Source organism: Neophocaena asiaeorientalis, unplaced genomic scaffold, assembly GCF_003031525.2.
Source record: "Neophocaena asiaeorientalis asiaeorientalis breed wild unplaced genomic scaffold, Neophocaena_asiaeorientalis_V1.1 scaffold236, whole genome shotgun sequence".
In the NCBI taxonomy this organism is placed as follows: Eukaryota; Metazoa; Chordata; class Mammalia; order Artiodactyla; family Phocoenidae; genus Neophocaena; species Neophocaena asiaeorientalis.
The window spans coordinates 1,096,089-1,110,160 of record NW_020173418.1 but is presented as its reverse complement, the minus strand read 5'-3'; the positions used below and the strand labels follow the sequence as shown (position 1 = coordinate 1,110,160).

The 14,072-nt window shown below is 39.0% G+C and overlaps 1 protein-coding gene across 1 annotated transcript in view; it reads left to right on the top strand.

Annotated features, from left to right (window-relative positions):
- Positions 1-14,072, top strand: part of TUBGCP5 (tubulin gamma complex component 5) — a 59,338-nt gene that overhangs the window by 34,852 nt on the left and 10,414 nt on the right. The window contains exons 8-16 of the mRNA XM_024747291.1: positions 2,317-2,406; positions 3,173-3,266; positions 3,768-4,014; positions 5,749-5,951; positions 7,036-7,151; positions 8,656-8,924; positions 9,899-10,097; positions 11,592-11,780; positions 12,594-12,776. Of these exons, the coding sequence (XP_024603059.1) occupies positions 2,317-2,406; positions 3,173-3,266; positions 3,768-4,014; positions 5,749-5,951; positions 7,036-7,151; positions 8,656-8,924; positions 9,899-10,097; positions 11,592-11,780; positions 12,594-12,776 (1,590 nt within the window). The remainder of the gene's footprint in view (positions 1-2,316; positions 2,407-3,172; positions 3,267-3,767; positions 4,015-5,748; positions 5,952-7,035; positions 7,152-8,655; positions 8,925-9,898; positions 10,098-11,591; positions 11,781-12,593; positions 12,777-14,072) is intronic.

Here is a 14,072-nt window from a genome sequence, read left to right as displayed (position 1 = left end):
TTGGAACTTTTTTTGATTACTGATCCAATTTAATTACTGGAAATTGATCTGTTCATATATTGTATTTCTTCCTGATTCAGTCTTGGGAGATTGTACATTCCCAGGAATTTGTCCATTTCTTCTAGGTTGTTCATTTTATTAGGCATACAGTTGCTCGTGGTAGTCTCTTGTGACCCTTTGTATTTCTGTGGTGTCAGTTGTAACTTCTTGTTCATTTCTGATTTTATTGATTTGGGCCTTCTCTCTCTTTTTTTCTTTTTTTTTTTTTGATGAGTCTGATAAGCAAATTACCAAATTTGTTTATCTTTTCAAGGAACCAGTTCTTAGTTTCATTGATCTTTTCTATTATGTTTTTGTCTCTATTTCATTTACTTCCACTGTGGAGCATTATGATTTTTCCTTTTACTAACTTTGGGTTTTATTTGTTCTTCTTTGAGTTAGGTTTGTATCACTATAAACATCCCTCTTAGAACTGTTTTTGCTGTGTCCAGTAGATTTGGATCGTTGTGTTTCCACTTTCATTTGTCTCCAGGTATTTTTTTATTTCCTCTTTGATTTCATCAGTGAGCTATTGCAGACTGTGGTTTTCTTGCTTCTGGTGTCTGCCCCCTGGTGGGTAAGACTGGTCCAGGGGCTTCTTCAGGCTTCCCGCAGGAGGTACTGGTGCCTGCCCACTGATGTGTGAAGCTGGGTCTTGTCCCTCTTGTGCGCAGGGTTGTATCTGCGGGCATGTGTAGGGGTGGCTGTGGGCTCAGGAAGTCTAGGCAGCCTGTCTGCTGAGGCGAGGGGCTGTGTCCCTGCCCAGTTTGTTTCACCTGTGGCATCCCCACACTGGAGCCTACAGCCTACTGGGTGGGACCAGGTCTTGGTGCCAAGAGGTCAGCCTCCATGAGAGCTCACACAGGTGAATGCTCCCTGATACAGCCACCACCAGTGTCTTTGTCCCCAGGATGAGTCACCAGCCATCCCCCACCTCCCCAGGAAACCCTCCAAGACCAGCAGGTAGGTCTGGCCCGGGCTCCTATCATATTGCTGCCTTTGCCCTCAGTCTCGGTGTTCATGAGATTTTGTTTGTGCCCTTAAGAGTGGAGTCTCTATTTCCCTCCATCCTGTGGAGCTCCTGCAGTCAAGCCCCACTGACCTTCAGAGCCAAATGCTCTGGGGGCTCCTCTTCCCGGTGCCAGACCCCCCAGACTAGGGCATGCCTCACGTGTGGGAGAACCTCTATAATATAATTATTCTCCGGTTTGTGGGTCACCCACCTGGGGAGTATCAGATTTGATTATATCACGAGTCTGCCTCTCCTACCTGTCTTGTTGTGGTTCCTTCTTTAATATTTTCTGGTATGTTTCAGTGTTTTTTATCAGTTTTTCTTTCCACAGTTAGTTGTAATTTTTCTGTGCTCACGAGAGGATGTGAGCTTAGGGTCCTTCTACTCTGCCATCTTGGCCGCTCTCCTCAGTCACTTCTTCTTCATAACACTTTGCACTTGCCACTTAACCTGTGATCAGTTCCTCATCGAACTAGCTCCGTTTGCCTGATGAGCAGCAAGCCAAATGCTGAAACTCCAAGGTTTGCAGCAGAAAGGGTTTATTCACAAGGCAGCCAAGTGAGAAGGGAAAACAAATCTCAAATCTGCTTTTCCTTGAAATTTTTAACAATTCCAATTAAGCAGGTTTTTTTGTTTGTTTGTTTCTTTGTTTTTTTTGCGCTACGTGGGCCTCTCACTGTTGTGGCCTCTCCCATTGCGGAGCACAGGCTCCGGACGCGCAGGCTCAGTGGCCATGGCTCACGGGCCCAGCCGCTCCGCGGCATGTGGGATCTTCCTGGACCGGGGCATGAACCCGTGTCCCCTGCATCGGCAGGCGGACTCTCAACCACTGCGCCACCAGGGAAGCCCTAAGCAGTTTTGTTATTTAATTATTATTTTTAAAGTGAAATTATTTAACTATAATCTGTCTTTTGATTTGTTATTTTCAAAGTGAATGGATTGGTTTATATTAGGCCATTTATTTGATTTCTGTTTTAGTGTACTTACTGCAAAAATAGTTACTATTTTTCCAAAACAACAATACATAGTTTTAAATATTTGCCTAAGTCGGCAATAAACTTAAAATTGCTCTGAAAGTGCTTCTCTGATAGTATTTCAGTTGACTTGTGAAAATGAATATGGGAGGAAATTTAAAGTATGTATTATGTTTATTTGCTTATCGATTACTGGTTAAATTACCACTAAATTACACATATTCTTTGAGACTTCTACTTTTACTTAATGAGAAATCTTTTCATTGACATTTGATGTTTGTTATTTAATAGGGACCAACACTTGTACACCAGTGACCCATTATATGTTCCAGATGACAGAGTTTTTGTTACTGAAACGCAGGTTATTCGGGAAACCCTGTGGTAAGACCTGTTAACCTAATTCATAGTCTAAAGACTTTATTAATGAGAAGCAGAATTTTGGTTTTCTGAAGAAAGGTGTTTGAGGGTTTTTCACATGCATATTAGAAATAGGCCATTAGGTATGAACCCAAATCAGGTCCCTGTGGACACCTAAATTTGGATTGGGAGACTCAGTAAGCCCAAACTTTAGAGTCGACCATGGAGATTTTGGTATATTTACCTCTTTTCCATTTAAATACTGTCATATATGATTTAACCAAGATTAGACTATCACTTTTTAGATATCTGAATTCAAGTTAAGGTTTCTAATTTTCTGCTTACTGCTTTTTAGGCAGAGCACATCAGTGAGAGTTACCTGTGCCCTATACCTAGGAACCAGGAATCTCAGAATTTAGACTGTGTTCACACAAAAATGAAGATGAAGAATGTAACATGTAGTGCTGTTACTACTGAGATTTCCAGTTTCTGGTTCTCTCTGCCATAAAATAGAATACTGACATGCTTAAAAGTGGGAAGATCTGTTTGGACCATCACGTATGTGAGGAAATGTTTTGACAATACTGTTTTGTACTTTCTTAAAGATGGTATTGAAATAATCAGTCTTAAAGTAATCAGATAAAAAGACTGATGTCTTCTATTTTCTAATTATCTGACCTCTTTGTCCTCCCTTACCCTCTCCCCTTCTGAATCTTTTATTAAAATTTCTTAGGCATTACTGTAGTGTATATTTTTCTAAACATAAAGTACATTCATCTTTTTATTTCAGGTTACTTTCAGGGGTAAAAAAGCTCTTTATATTTCAGCTGATAGATGGAAAGGTAACTGTGAGGAACAACATTATAGTAACTCATTTGACAAATGTAAGTTATTTGTATTTATTGTAATTAAAATTAAATAATAAGATTTATGTAAATCATGGTTATGTAACTTTAGACCATTTTGCAAAATTAAAATTAACTATTAAATATATTTAAGTTCCAAAAGGCAAAATTAAGTTTGTATTTTTATAGTGCTTAGAGAATTCTTTTATATTGTTTGTGGTGTTCATATTTAGTTTTGATTTGTATTTTCTGTCATTCTTTATTGGGAAAGCTGTCTACTGTAATTTTATTGTCTACAGTACATTTACTTTATATTTATGTGTTTTTAAAAAGTGGAAGCCACAGTTCTATATTTTATAAAAATTAATGCTTACACTGTTTCCTCTGAATGTAAAACTAAATACTCGTTTTATTACTTTGTCTTTTACTAAGCATGCTGTTTAAAAAAGTCACAAAAGAAATATTTTACAGTGAGGGGATATTAATTAGAATGCCTACAGAAGACTGACTTTAAATCATTATGGTTTGCTTCTGTTGTAGAGCTGTTTACGATCAGTGCTAGAACAAATAGCAGCATATGGCCAGGTTGTGTTTCGACTCCAGGAGTTTATTGATGAAATCATGGGGCACAGCTCTGAAAGCATGTTACCTGGAAATGGTTCCGTTCCTAAGAAGTCGACAGAAGCACCTTTTAGAACATACCAGGCTTTCATGTGGGCCCTGTACAAATACTTCATTAGTTTCAAAGAGGAACTTACAGAAATTGAGAAGTGCATCATCAATAATGGTATTTAAATATTCTTCCCTTTTACGCATAACACACGTAACTCATATTTTGAATGCCATTTAGGTTAATAATTGATAGAAGATTTGAAAATTACATGGCAAATAAGTAATTCTCCTGAATACACTCATTTTTTTTAATTATTTTAAATTTGTATTTTTAAGCCATTCATATCTCTCAAAATCCAAGCAGTATAGAAAGATTTACAGTGAAAATTTTTCGTGCTGCGTTAGTTCCCCAGCCCAGAGACAACCAACTGATCTATTTCTTGTACATCGTTCCAGAAATAACTTAGACATATGCAAGCACATGTATTCATATACACATGCCTAGTAGTCTTTTAACTGCTCTCTTCAAATTGCTTTCTAATTTAAAATTTGAGGAATATACCGTACAAGTATTTAAAGAGCCTCCTCATTCTTTTTCACATATTGAGCATCTTATTGTATGGATGTATCATAGACCAGTCCCCTTTTGATGGACATTTGGGCTGTACCTGATCTTTTCCTGTTGGCAACAGTGCTGCAGTGATAACCACTTACATATAAGTAAGTGTACACATGTGCACCAAGTTAGCTGTAGCACGAATTCTTAAGAGTGGAATTGCTCAGTCAAAGGGTATGTGATGGCATATGTGATTTTAGTAGGTATTGCCACATTGTTCTCCACGGAGGTACAGATAAATAACTTTACACCCTTGCGAGCAATATATATGAGTACCCGTTTGTTCCCAGTCTTGCCAGCAGTGTGTTATCAAACTTTTGGGTCTTCATCAATATGACAGGTGAAAATGGTAACCCAGTGCAGGTTTTCCCCCTTAACTTTTATTTACAACTAATGCAAAAAATAGTGCATTGAAGTCCCATGTTCCCATCACCCAGCATCCTCCAGTGTTGACACCTATAGGACGTTATCAAAACTAGGAAATTGACATTGGCACAGTACGTTAACTAGTCTGCAGGTCTGACATGGGTTTCACCAGTTTTGCAGGGCCTTGTTTTTTGCAAGGAGGTAAGCAGTATCTTTCTGCCGTTCTTTTACATTTTATCACATGTGTAGATCTCTATGACTGCCTCCATATTTAGGGTTCAGAGCTGTGCCATCCTGACGAAGGGACTTGCTCTTGTTGCCTTTAGTAGTCACCCTCTCCGCCTCCCCTCACTAAAACAAGAGCCCATTGTAGTCTGTTTTGTATTTGCCCAGAGTAGTTTTATTCTGCATTCATTTTTTATAAGTGAGGTTGAGTATCTTTCTGTATGTTTAAGAATTGCTTGAATTTCCTTTTCCATGAATTGTCACTTCCTTTATTCATTATTTTTCTGCTGAGTTGTCTTTTCCTTCTTTAGGGGGTTCTTTTTGGGGGGAAATCAGTTCCTTGTAACATGAGATTAAAACCTGCCATCCTGGGCTTCCCTGGTGGTGCAGTGGTTAAGAGTCCGCCTGCTGATGCAGGGGACACAGGTTCGTGCCCTGGTCCGGGAAGATCCCACATGCCGCGGAGCGGCTGGGCCCGTGAGCCATGGCCACTGAGCCTGCGCATCCGGAGCCTGTCTTCTGCAACGGGGGAGGCCACAACAGTGAGGGGCCCGCGTACTGGAAAAAAAAAACAAAAAACCAAAAAAAAACCTGCCATCCTCCGGTTTGCCATGCCTTTCCATAAGTAGGTTAGCATTTATATCACATTTTGAATGCAGATATTTTTCCTTGCTAATGAGTTTGATTTCTTGATATTTGCAGATACTACAATAACTCTTGCAATAGTCGTGGACAAGTTGTCACCTCGATTGGCTCAGCTCAAGGTTCTGCACAAAGTGTTTAGTACTGGAGTAGCAGAAGTTCCACCTGACACTCGAAATGTCGTTCGAGCATCTCACCTGCTCAACACCCTGTACAAAGCCATCCTTGAATATGACAATGTTGGAGAAGCCTCTGAGCAAACTGTATGTGGGGATCCTTGTCTAGTCCACCGTGTGTGACTAATTCTGCTCAGCCATAGGAGTGGTCAATAGCCTGTCATAGATATTTGTAAAAATCGTATGTCAGACAGTTGTTGTGAGTTTTCAAATTAGATTCTAAATTTGAGGCTGCAGGAAACTAGCTTTTCATCTATAATTGCCAAGATCACCAGATGGATGAGGCAAGAATAAAACAAAACATAAAAGCAAGATGTGAAAAATACCTAGCTGATTTTTATAGATATTTGTGATAACTCTTTCTTAAATAAAAATACAAATCTATTATATGAGGTATCTAGAGTAGTCAAATTCATAGAAACAGAGAAGAGAATGGTGGTTACCAGGGACCGGGGGAGAGGAGAAAATGGGATAGGTAATGGGCACAGGGTTTCAGTTTTGTAGCCTGAAAAAGGTTTAGGAGGTCTGTTTTCATAACAATATGAATACATTTAACACTACCAAACTGTACACTTTAGAATGGTTAAGACAGTGTAGTTTATATTATGTATTTTTTTACCATAATTTTAAAAAATACAAATCTAGACTTTTTCGTGCTGCGTTAGTTGATTAATCTAGAAAGCCGCATGTTTCTTTGGGCACATAATTTAGGCGTTTTGCCTAGTTTGTTGGTGTGACTCTTTTTCCTCACCATTTTGATACTGCATTTCAATAAAAAGTTGATTTCTTTCAGCTCTGTAATTTCTTTTTATTAGGAACTATAGTAGAACAGAATCACTTCCTTGTTGTTAATGGACATTTTGCTAATAGCACTATTTGGAAAGGATAACCATATACCAGTTTGGACTGTCCAGTTTAGACCTGTTGTCCCTGGGTAACTTTCACTCCTAAGAGGGTCCTGCTATGGACAATATGGTCTTCTCATATTTAGGTGAGGTTTTTCATAAGGATTTTATAGCATATGGTTAGGATTTTTAATTTCTTACTTTGTTTCAAAAAACATAGAAATTGGATCACTTTTTAAAAGGTGCTTCAGAAACGCTCGAACCTCATTTAATCCAGAGACAAGGGAGTTCTGAGAATGGATGTGCGTGCTGCGCTGTCTCCTCAGGTCTCCTTGCTGTTCTCGCTCTGGGTGGAGACCGTGCGGCCCTACCTGCAGACTGTAGATGAGTGGATCGTGCATGGGCACCTGTGCGACTGTGCCCGGGAGTTCATCATCCAGAGGTGAGGGAGGCACAGCAGGAGCTGGCTTTACCTCTCTTCTCCCATGTGGAGATCGTACACTTCTGTTAGCTTCATCTGATCCATAGGCAGGTTCTCTTGCATTTTTATAGAAGACATCAGGTACCAGTGCAAAAATATTTTTCAAGTTTTATGTCAATCACAGCTTTGCTTATTAGCAGATTATATTTTTGAGTGATAGTGTGTTTTTGGCTGGCTGGTATGGTGAAAGGCACACTGAGTTCCTTAAAATGAATTAGGTGATGTCAGATGGCTTCATTAAAGGGAACCAATGGGAATAAATTATCTATGAGACAAAAGGTGTGAAAATATTACAGAATATGCCTCTAATATATTTATTTCTCCTAATTAGCTGCTCTTTTTACCTTTTTAGTATAATATTTAATAAAACAATTAAGGAAAATCTTGATCATCATAAAATCTATGATGATTCCCCTTCACTTAATTGATTTTTCTGAACAGAATCATGGAAACTGCAACGTAGAACTATTTGCAGTCTCTTAACTCAGTCTTAAGTTCTGCACTCTGTACAGATACATGTTTATTGTTTTGTTTTTTAATTTATTTATTTATTTTATTTTTGGCTGCGTTGGGTCTTTGTTGCTGCATGCGAGCTTTCTCTAGTTGTGACGAGTGGGGCCTACTCTTCGTTGCAGTGCGTGGGCTTCTCATTGCGGCGGCTTCTCTTGTTGCAGAGCACAGGCTCTAGGCATGCGAGCTTCAGTAGTTGTGGCTCGCGGGCTCTAGAGCACAGGCTCAGTAGTTGTGGTGCATGGGCTTGGTTGCTCCACAGCATGTGGGATCTTCCCAGACCAGGGCTCGAACCCGTGTACCCTGCATTAGCAGGCAGATTCTTAACCACTGCGCCACCAGGGAAGTCCCTGGATACATGTTTTTATTGATAGCTATCCATTTAACTCATCAGGGAGAGTAACTTAGAGCTACAGAAAGGTAACCCTGTTTACACAGTGCTCATATAAAAGAACTGGCCTTTCTTTAGCTGAATATTGGGTCTCATTATGTCTTGTTTCTTCTGTTGCACATGAGGATTTTTGTAAAAACGGGATTCTGACTATCCTTAGGGCGTGATGAGTACACCTTGTTTCATTGTTAAAATAGTCCAGTGGAAATAGTTGTGGAAAAAAAGATGTGGAATTCTGGAGTTTACTTTCAGAGGAGATGGGTAAACTTTTATTCTACCTCTAAAGAGAACCAAATTAATTATATTTTGTTTAATTCCAATTCAGGAAACTTTCTGCATAGTTAGATTTTACCTATGCCATTCAGAGTATTTGTCCACTTTTCTATGTTAAGCTGAAGTCAGGTAAAACATCTGTCCCATTTTACCTAAAGATTGCATTGTTTTACTAATAATTGATATTACTGTGTTTTGGAATGTTTGGACAACATGCCTAAGCTAGAATAGATACACTGTTGTTTTTAAGGAAGAGAAGTTAAAGTTTAAAATTCTTTTGAATCCCTGTAGAAACAAGAATGTTCCGGTAAATCACAGAGACTTTTGGTATGCAACTTACACACTATACAGTGTATCGGAAAAGACAGAAAACGAAGAAAAAATGAGTGATAACGCTAGTGCGAGTTCTGGCAGTGATCAAGGGCCCTCCAGCAGGCAGCACACCATGGTGTCCTTCCTGAAACCCGTCCTTAAGCAGATCATAATGGCTGGCAAGTCAATGCAGCTGCTGAAGAACCTGCAATGCATGGAGAGCACCACGTGCCAAGCCACAGCCAGAGGTAACCCCTTAGTGATGGAGCAGCTGCTCCAATCTTCACGCTTGCCATTCTGAGATATGACATTATTTTGCAGTTTGAAAATTATCAAAGCCTTTTATTTTCATGGAACTGATCACCATGATCAAATTGATAGATCATGCTGCTCTGAGTGAAAAAAGATTGTCCTCGTTGGAAACATTTATCACGGTGTTTGAAAGGCAGTGATAATACGTTCCACGTGCATTTTACTTATTCTTGATGCCTTAGGACTGGTCCTTTAACAATAATTCTCTGGTATTTCTTAATGCAGAGCAGCATTTGGCACCTGAGGACATGAACTCTGGCAGATAGGAATTTGTTGGTGAGCGGTTCAGACTTGATCATAGATTTTGAGAAAATCTTGATATAATTTCTGGTCTTTTTGGATGTAATTTAAGCAATATACTTAAGGTTTTATCAACTGACTAAAAAGGCTTTGAGAGGTATAGATGTGACCTTAGTTGTTTTGTTTGTAAATCATCTTAATGTTACGTTAATTAGTTTAAATTATTATATCTACTTTAAGTAATATTTTCACTTTGTGGAATGTTTCCTTTTAAACTGAATACTAAAACGTAAACAACTTTCCAGGGCCACTGTTCAAAGTGTTTTTCCCAATGTAATTATGACTCCTATTAGTGTTATCATAGTGCTATCTAGTATAATGGTAACTTTACTTTCAGGCTTCCTGCTTAAGCTGTTACTCTGTTCAGAAAAAAACTAGCTTATACTTTGAATGTTTAACCATGAACTTTGCAATTGTCTAACAGAGGTTATAAAAATGTTTAGTTGTACTAAGGGTACTATACTGTAAGGGTAACGAAACAGGGGTAGACCTTCACAGGCCAAAGGAAAAATATCAGGCTATAATGTATTTAGATAAGTTTACTTAATATTTCTTAATGTTAGTTATTTACTAGAACATAATGCACCTTACACACTTCTTTATGTTTCAGATGCAGAAAGAAAAAGTCTATATACCCTGTTTCTGGAGTCTGTGCAGTCTCGTCTTCGACACGGAGAAGACTGCACTGCACAGGCCCTCACTGAGCAGCAGGCCACCAGAGAGACCCTCATTAAGATGCAGTCCATTGCCGAGAGGCATCTTGAACTGGATGATGTTCATGATCCGCTGCTGGCGATTAATTTTGCAAGGTGATACGCACCTGCAGGATTTTCAGTGATTGAAATGGCAGAATCTGTGCTGCAATATTTAGTAACTGTTTATCTCTGCCAGGTAGGGCTTTCCAGCCTTAAAAATAGAAACCTTTGTAGCCTCTCCTTTCTAATGAATGAAATACAAGAATATATTGCGTTCACTTATTTCAGATACATAACTTAGCCTCATTATTTGTGAAAGTCCACAGATTATCATGAGCCCTAGGCCCCTGGGCAGCGCTGTCACTCATACAGAAGACGCTCATGGAAGTTAGGGGTCCTGGGACATGTTGAGTCAGACCCTCCCGATGTATCTTGGCCCTTAGGGGCTTTTAGATAATTGCCCCAATGAAATAAATTATTAGTACCCACACAATACCCTGTTTATTGTCTAATGGCCGTCATTCACTACTTTCAACCCTAAGGGCTAGAAAGACCTACTCAGTACTTGATCTTTTAGGCAGAAGCAGCTCTGTGAAGGTCTGCTTCACACAAAGAATGCTTTGAGGAAAAAGATTTTTATTTCTGTAATAGTTGGTAATTATACGACTAAAGGTAAATATGGGACTCCAGAGTTTTGATTTAAGAGAATTCTATTGAGATGAATGAATAAAGAACATGTGGTGTATATGTATATAGTGGAATACTACTCAGTCATTAAAAAGAATGAAATTCTGCCATTTGCAGCAATATGGATGGACTTAGAGGGTATTACGCTTAGTGAAGTAAATCAGATGGAGAAAAACAAATAATGTATGATATCACTTATATGGGAAATCTAAAAAATACAGGACTTCCCTGGTGGGTCAGTGGTTAAGAATCCGCCTGCCAATGCAGGGGACGTGGGTTCAATCCCTGGTCCAGGAAGATCCCACACGCTGCGGAGCAGCTAAGCCCATGAGCCACAACTACTGAGCCCGTGTGCCACAGCTTCTGAAGCCCACGTGCCTAGAGCCCACGCTTCGCAACAAGAGAAGCCACCGCAATGAGAAGCCTGTGCACCGCAATGAAGAGTAGCACCTGCTTGCCACAACTAGAGAAAGCCCACGCGCAGCAACGAAGACCCAATGCAGCCAAAAAATAAATAAATAACTTTTAAAAATAAAAAATACAAGAAACTGGTGAATATGACAAAAAAGAAACAGACTGACAGATATAAAGAACAAAATATTGGTTTACCAGTAGGGAGAGGGAAGGGGGAGGGGCGAGATAGGGGTGAGGAATTAAGAGGTAACAAATTACTATGTATAAAATAAATAAGCTACAAGGATATATTGTACAGCACAGGGAATATGCCAATATTTTATAATAACTATAGAGTATAACCTTTAAAAATTGTGAGTCACTATGTTGTACACCTGAAACTTACATAATATTGTAAATCAGCTGTACCTCCATTAAAAGACAAAAAAAGAATTGATGTCTTTTTTTAAAAAGAGAATTCTGTTGACAGCAAGTCTTAAAAAGAAGACTCATATTTTTATATTAAAGGTTGTATTTGGAACAGAGTGACTTTCACGAGAAGTTTGCTGGTGGAGACATATGTGTGGATAGATCCTCAGAATCTGTGACTTGCCAGACGTTTGAATTAACGCTGAGATCTTGCCTCTATCCTCATATTGACAAACAGTATCTAGATTGCTGTGGAAACCTCATGCGAACTCTAAAAAAAGATTACAGGTACGAGGAGTGGTTTCATTTGGGAGGTAGTCGGTAGTTTATTGTACTTTAAGAATAGCTGAAGTTATTTTTAAACCTAGATTTCAAGCTAATTAGAGTAGGGAATGGATAGGCAATAAACAATTTTCTTTTGAGAAGATCAGTAGACCATCAGTGTTTTCCTAACTTTATTGTGAAATTTGTTTCTGAGAATTTATCCCAAATGAAATACAGAAAAAGCTTGTTACACAAAAATGCTTGTCACGAAGTTTGCTATTAGAGAAAAAACATGAAATTACTTAGTCATGGATGACTAGTTCTTTAAATTATGGCATATCCATAAATATGCACATCCATATTAAAATATGGCATATTCATTTCCATGTATGAACTTTGTAAAGTTCATACAAATTATGTTTATACAGAGTTTTAAATAATGTAAAGTTTCTTAAATCTTAAAAAATAGGATATATAATAATATGGTAGGAACTTTTTTTTTTAATGCATGGAAAAAAAGACTGGGAAGAAATACCCTAAATATTAACAGTGGAAATTCATCATGAATAGTAGATTTGGATTAACTTTTTTTATTACACTTTTGTGACTTTGCCAAATTTTCTTCAATGTTATAGAAAAATAACTTCTTTCTGATTATTAAAAGTAAACCATATGCTGTTTTTATTATTTTTGAAAATCTTTAAGATGTATTAGTATTTCTAATTTTAGTAAATGTACAGTGTAAACGCATTTCACTAAAAATGATACCTGATCCTGATCTAGAATCCTATCTTATGAGCCTAAGATTTTTATGTCACTTATTTTCTCTTCATTCAGGTTGGTTGAGTACTTACAGGCCATGAGGAATTTCTTCTTAATGGAAGGGGGAGATACCATGTATGACTTCTACACGTCAATTTTTGATAAAATAAGAGAAAAGGAAACCTGGCAGAATGTGTCTTTTCTTAATGTCCAGCTTCAAGAAGCAGTAGGACAGCGTTATCCTGAAGACAGTTCACGGTAAAATATGGGAGGACCTTTTATTTTAAATATTATAAGATAATCCATGTGTCACGAACTCTTCTCTTTTATATGTTATCTTATTTAATCCTCACACCAACCCCTATGAGTTTTACTAATGTTATTTTACACATTAGAAAACTGAGGCAGGGACTTCCCTGGTTGTCCAGTGGGTAAGACTCCAGGCTCCCAGTGCAGGGAGCCCAGGTTCGATCCCTGGTCAGGGAACTAGATCCCACATACCGCAACTAATAGTTCATATGCCGTAACGAAAAAGATCCCTCATGCCACAGCAAAGATCCCACGTGCTACGACTAAGACCTGACACAGCCAAATAAATATTTTGAGGAAAAAAAAAGCTGAGACAGCAGTGACTTGCCCACTGAATGAGAGGAGATGTGAGATGGCACCGTGTGGTCTCTCAGGGTCTGATGGCCTTGCTCACATGGCTGGAGTCCATACTTCCCTGACTTTGTCTTTTTTCCTAAGTAATTTACTGTAAGTATCTTCTTTTTTATAGCTAAACCCATTATTTAAACAGGAGTTCAGTAGCTGCCTACTAAGTGCTTGGTAGATGCACGTGTAACAGACTTACAAGCTAAAAAAATTCTGACTAGCCTGTGACATGGAATGAATTGGCTAAACTCGTAAATCACACACCGACCCTTACATCTCTGGTTGTAAGGCTAACTCCTGCCTTGGCCTTCAAGTTAACCTTCCGTGGGCTGCATCCAGGCATCGTCACAGGTGCCTCTATATCCTGGGAGAGTCACGTCCTTTCTCAGCACAGTGACAGAACTGCTCTGAGGAGTGAAGGAAATAAGTGCCTGGCTCAGGAACATTTCCATGCTCTATGGTAGCTGCATTCTGTTGAGAGTCACACTCAGACTAGTTGGGCAGGAGTGGATGAAGCCATGTGTGACACCTTTGCTTTAGAAGCAGACCCCATTCTTTTTGTGTTTGTTTGTTTTTTTAACATCTTTATTGGAGTATAATTGCTTTACAATGGTGTGTTAGTTTCTGCCCCATAACAAAGCGAATCAGCCATACACATACATATATCCCCATATCTTTTCCTTCCAACGCCTCCGTCCCTCCCACCCTCCCTATCTCACCCCTCCAGGCGGTCACAAAGCACTGAGCTGATCTCCCTGTGCTAAGCGGCTGCCTCCCACCAGCTATCGGTTTCACACTTGGTAATGTATATACGTACATGCCACTCTCTCACTTTCAGACCCCATTCTTGCCCACACACTTGCATATGCCTGCTCTCCAGGGTGAGAACAGCTTCTCCCG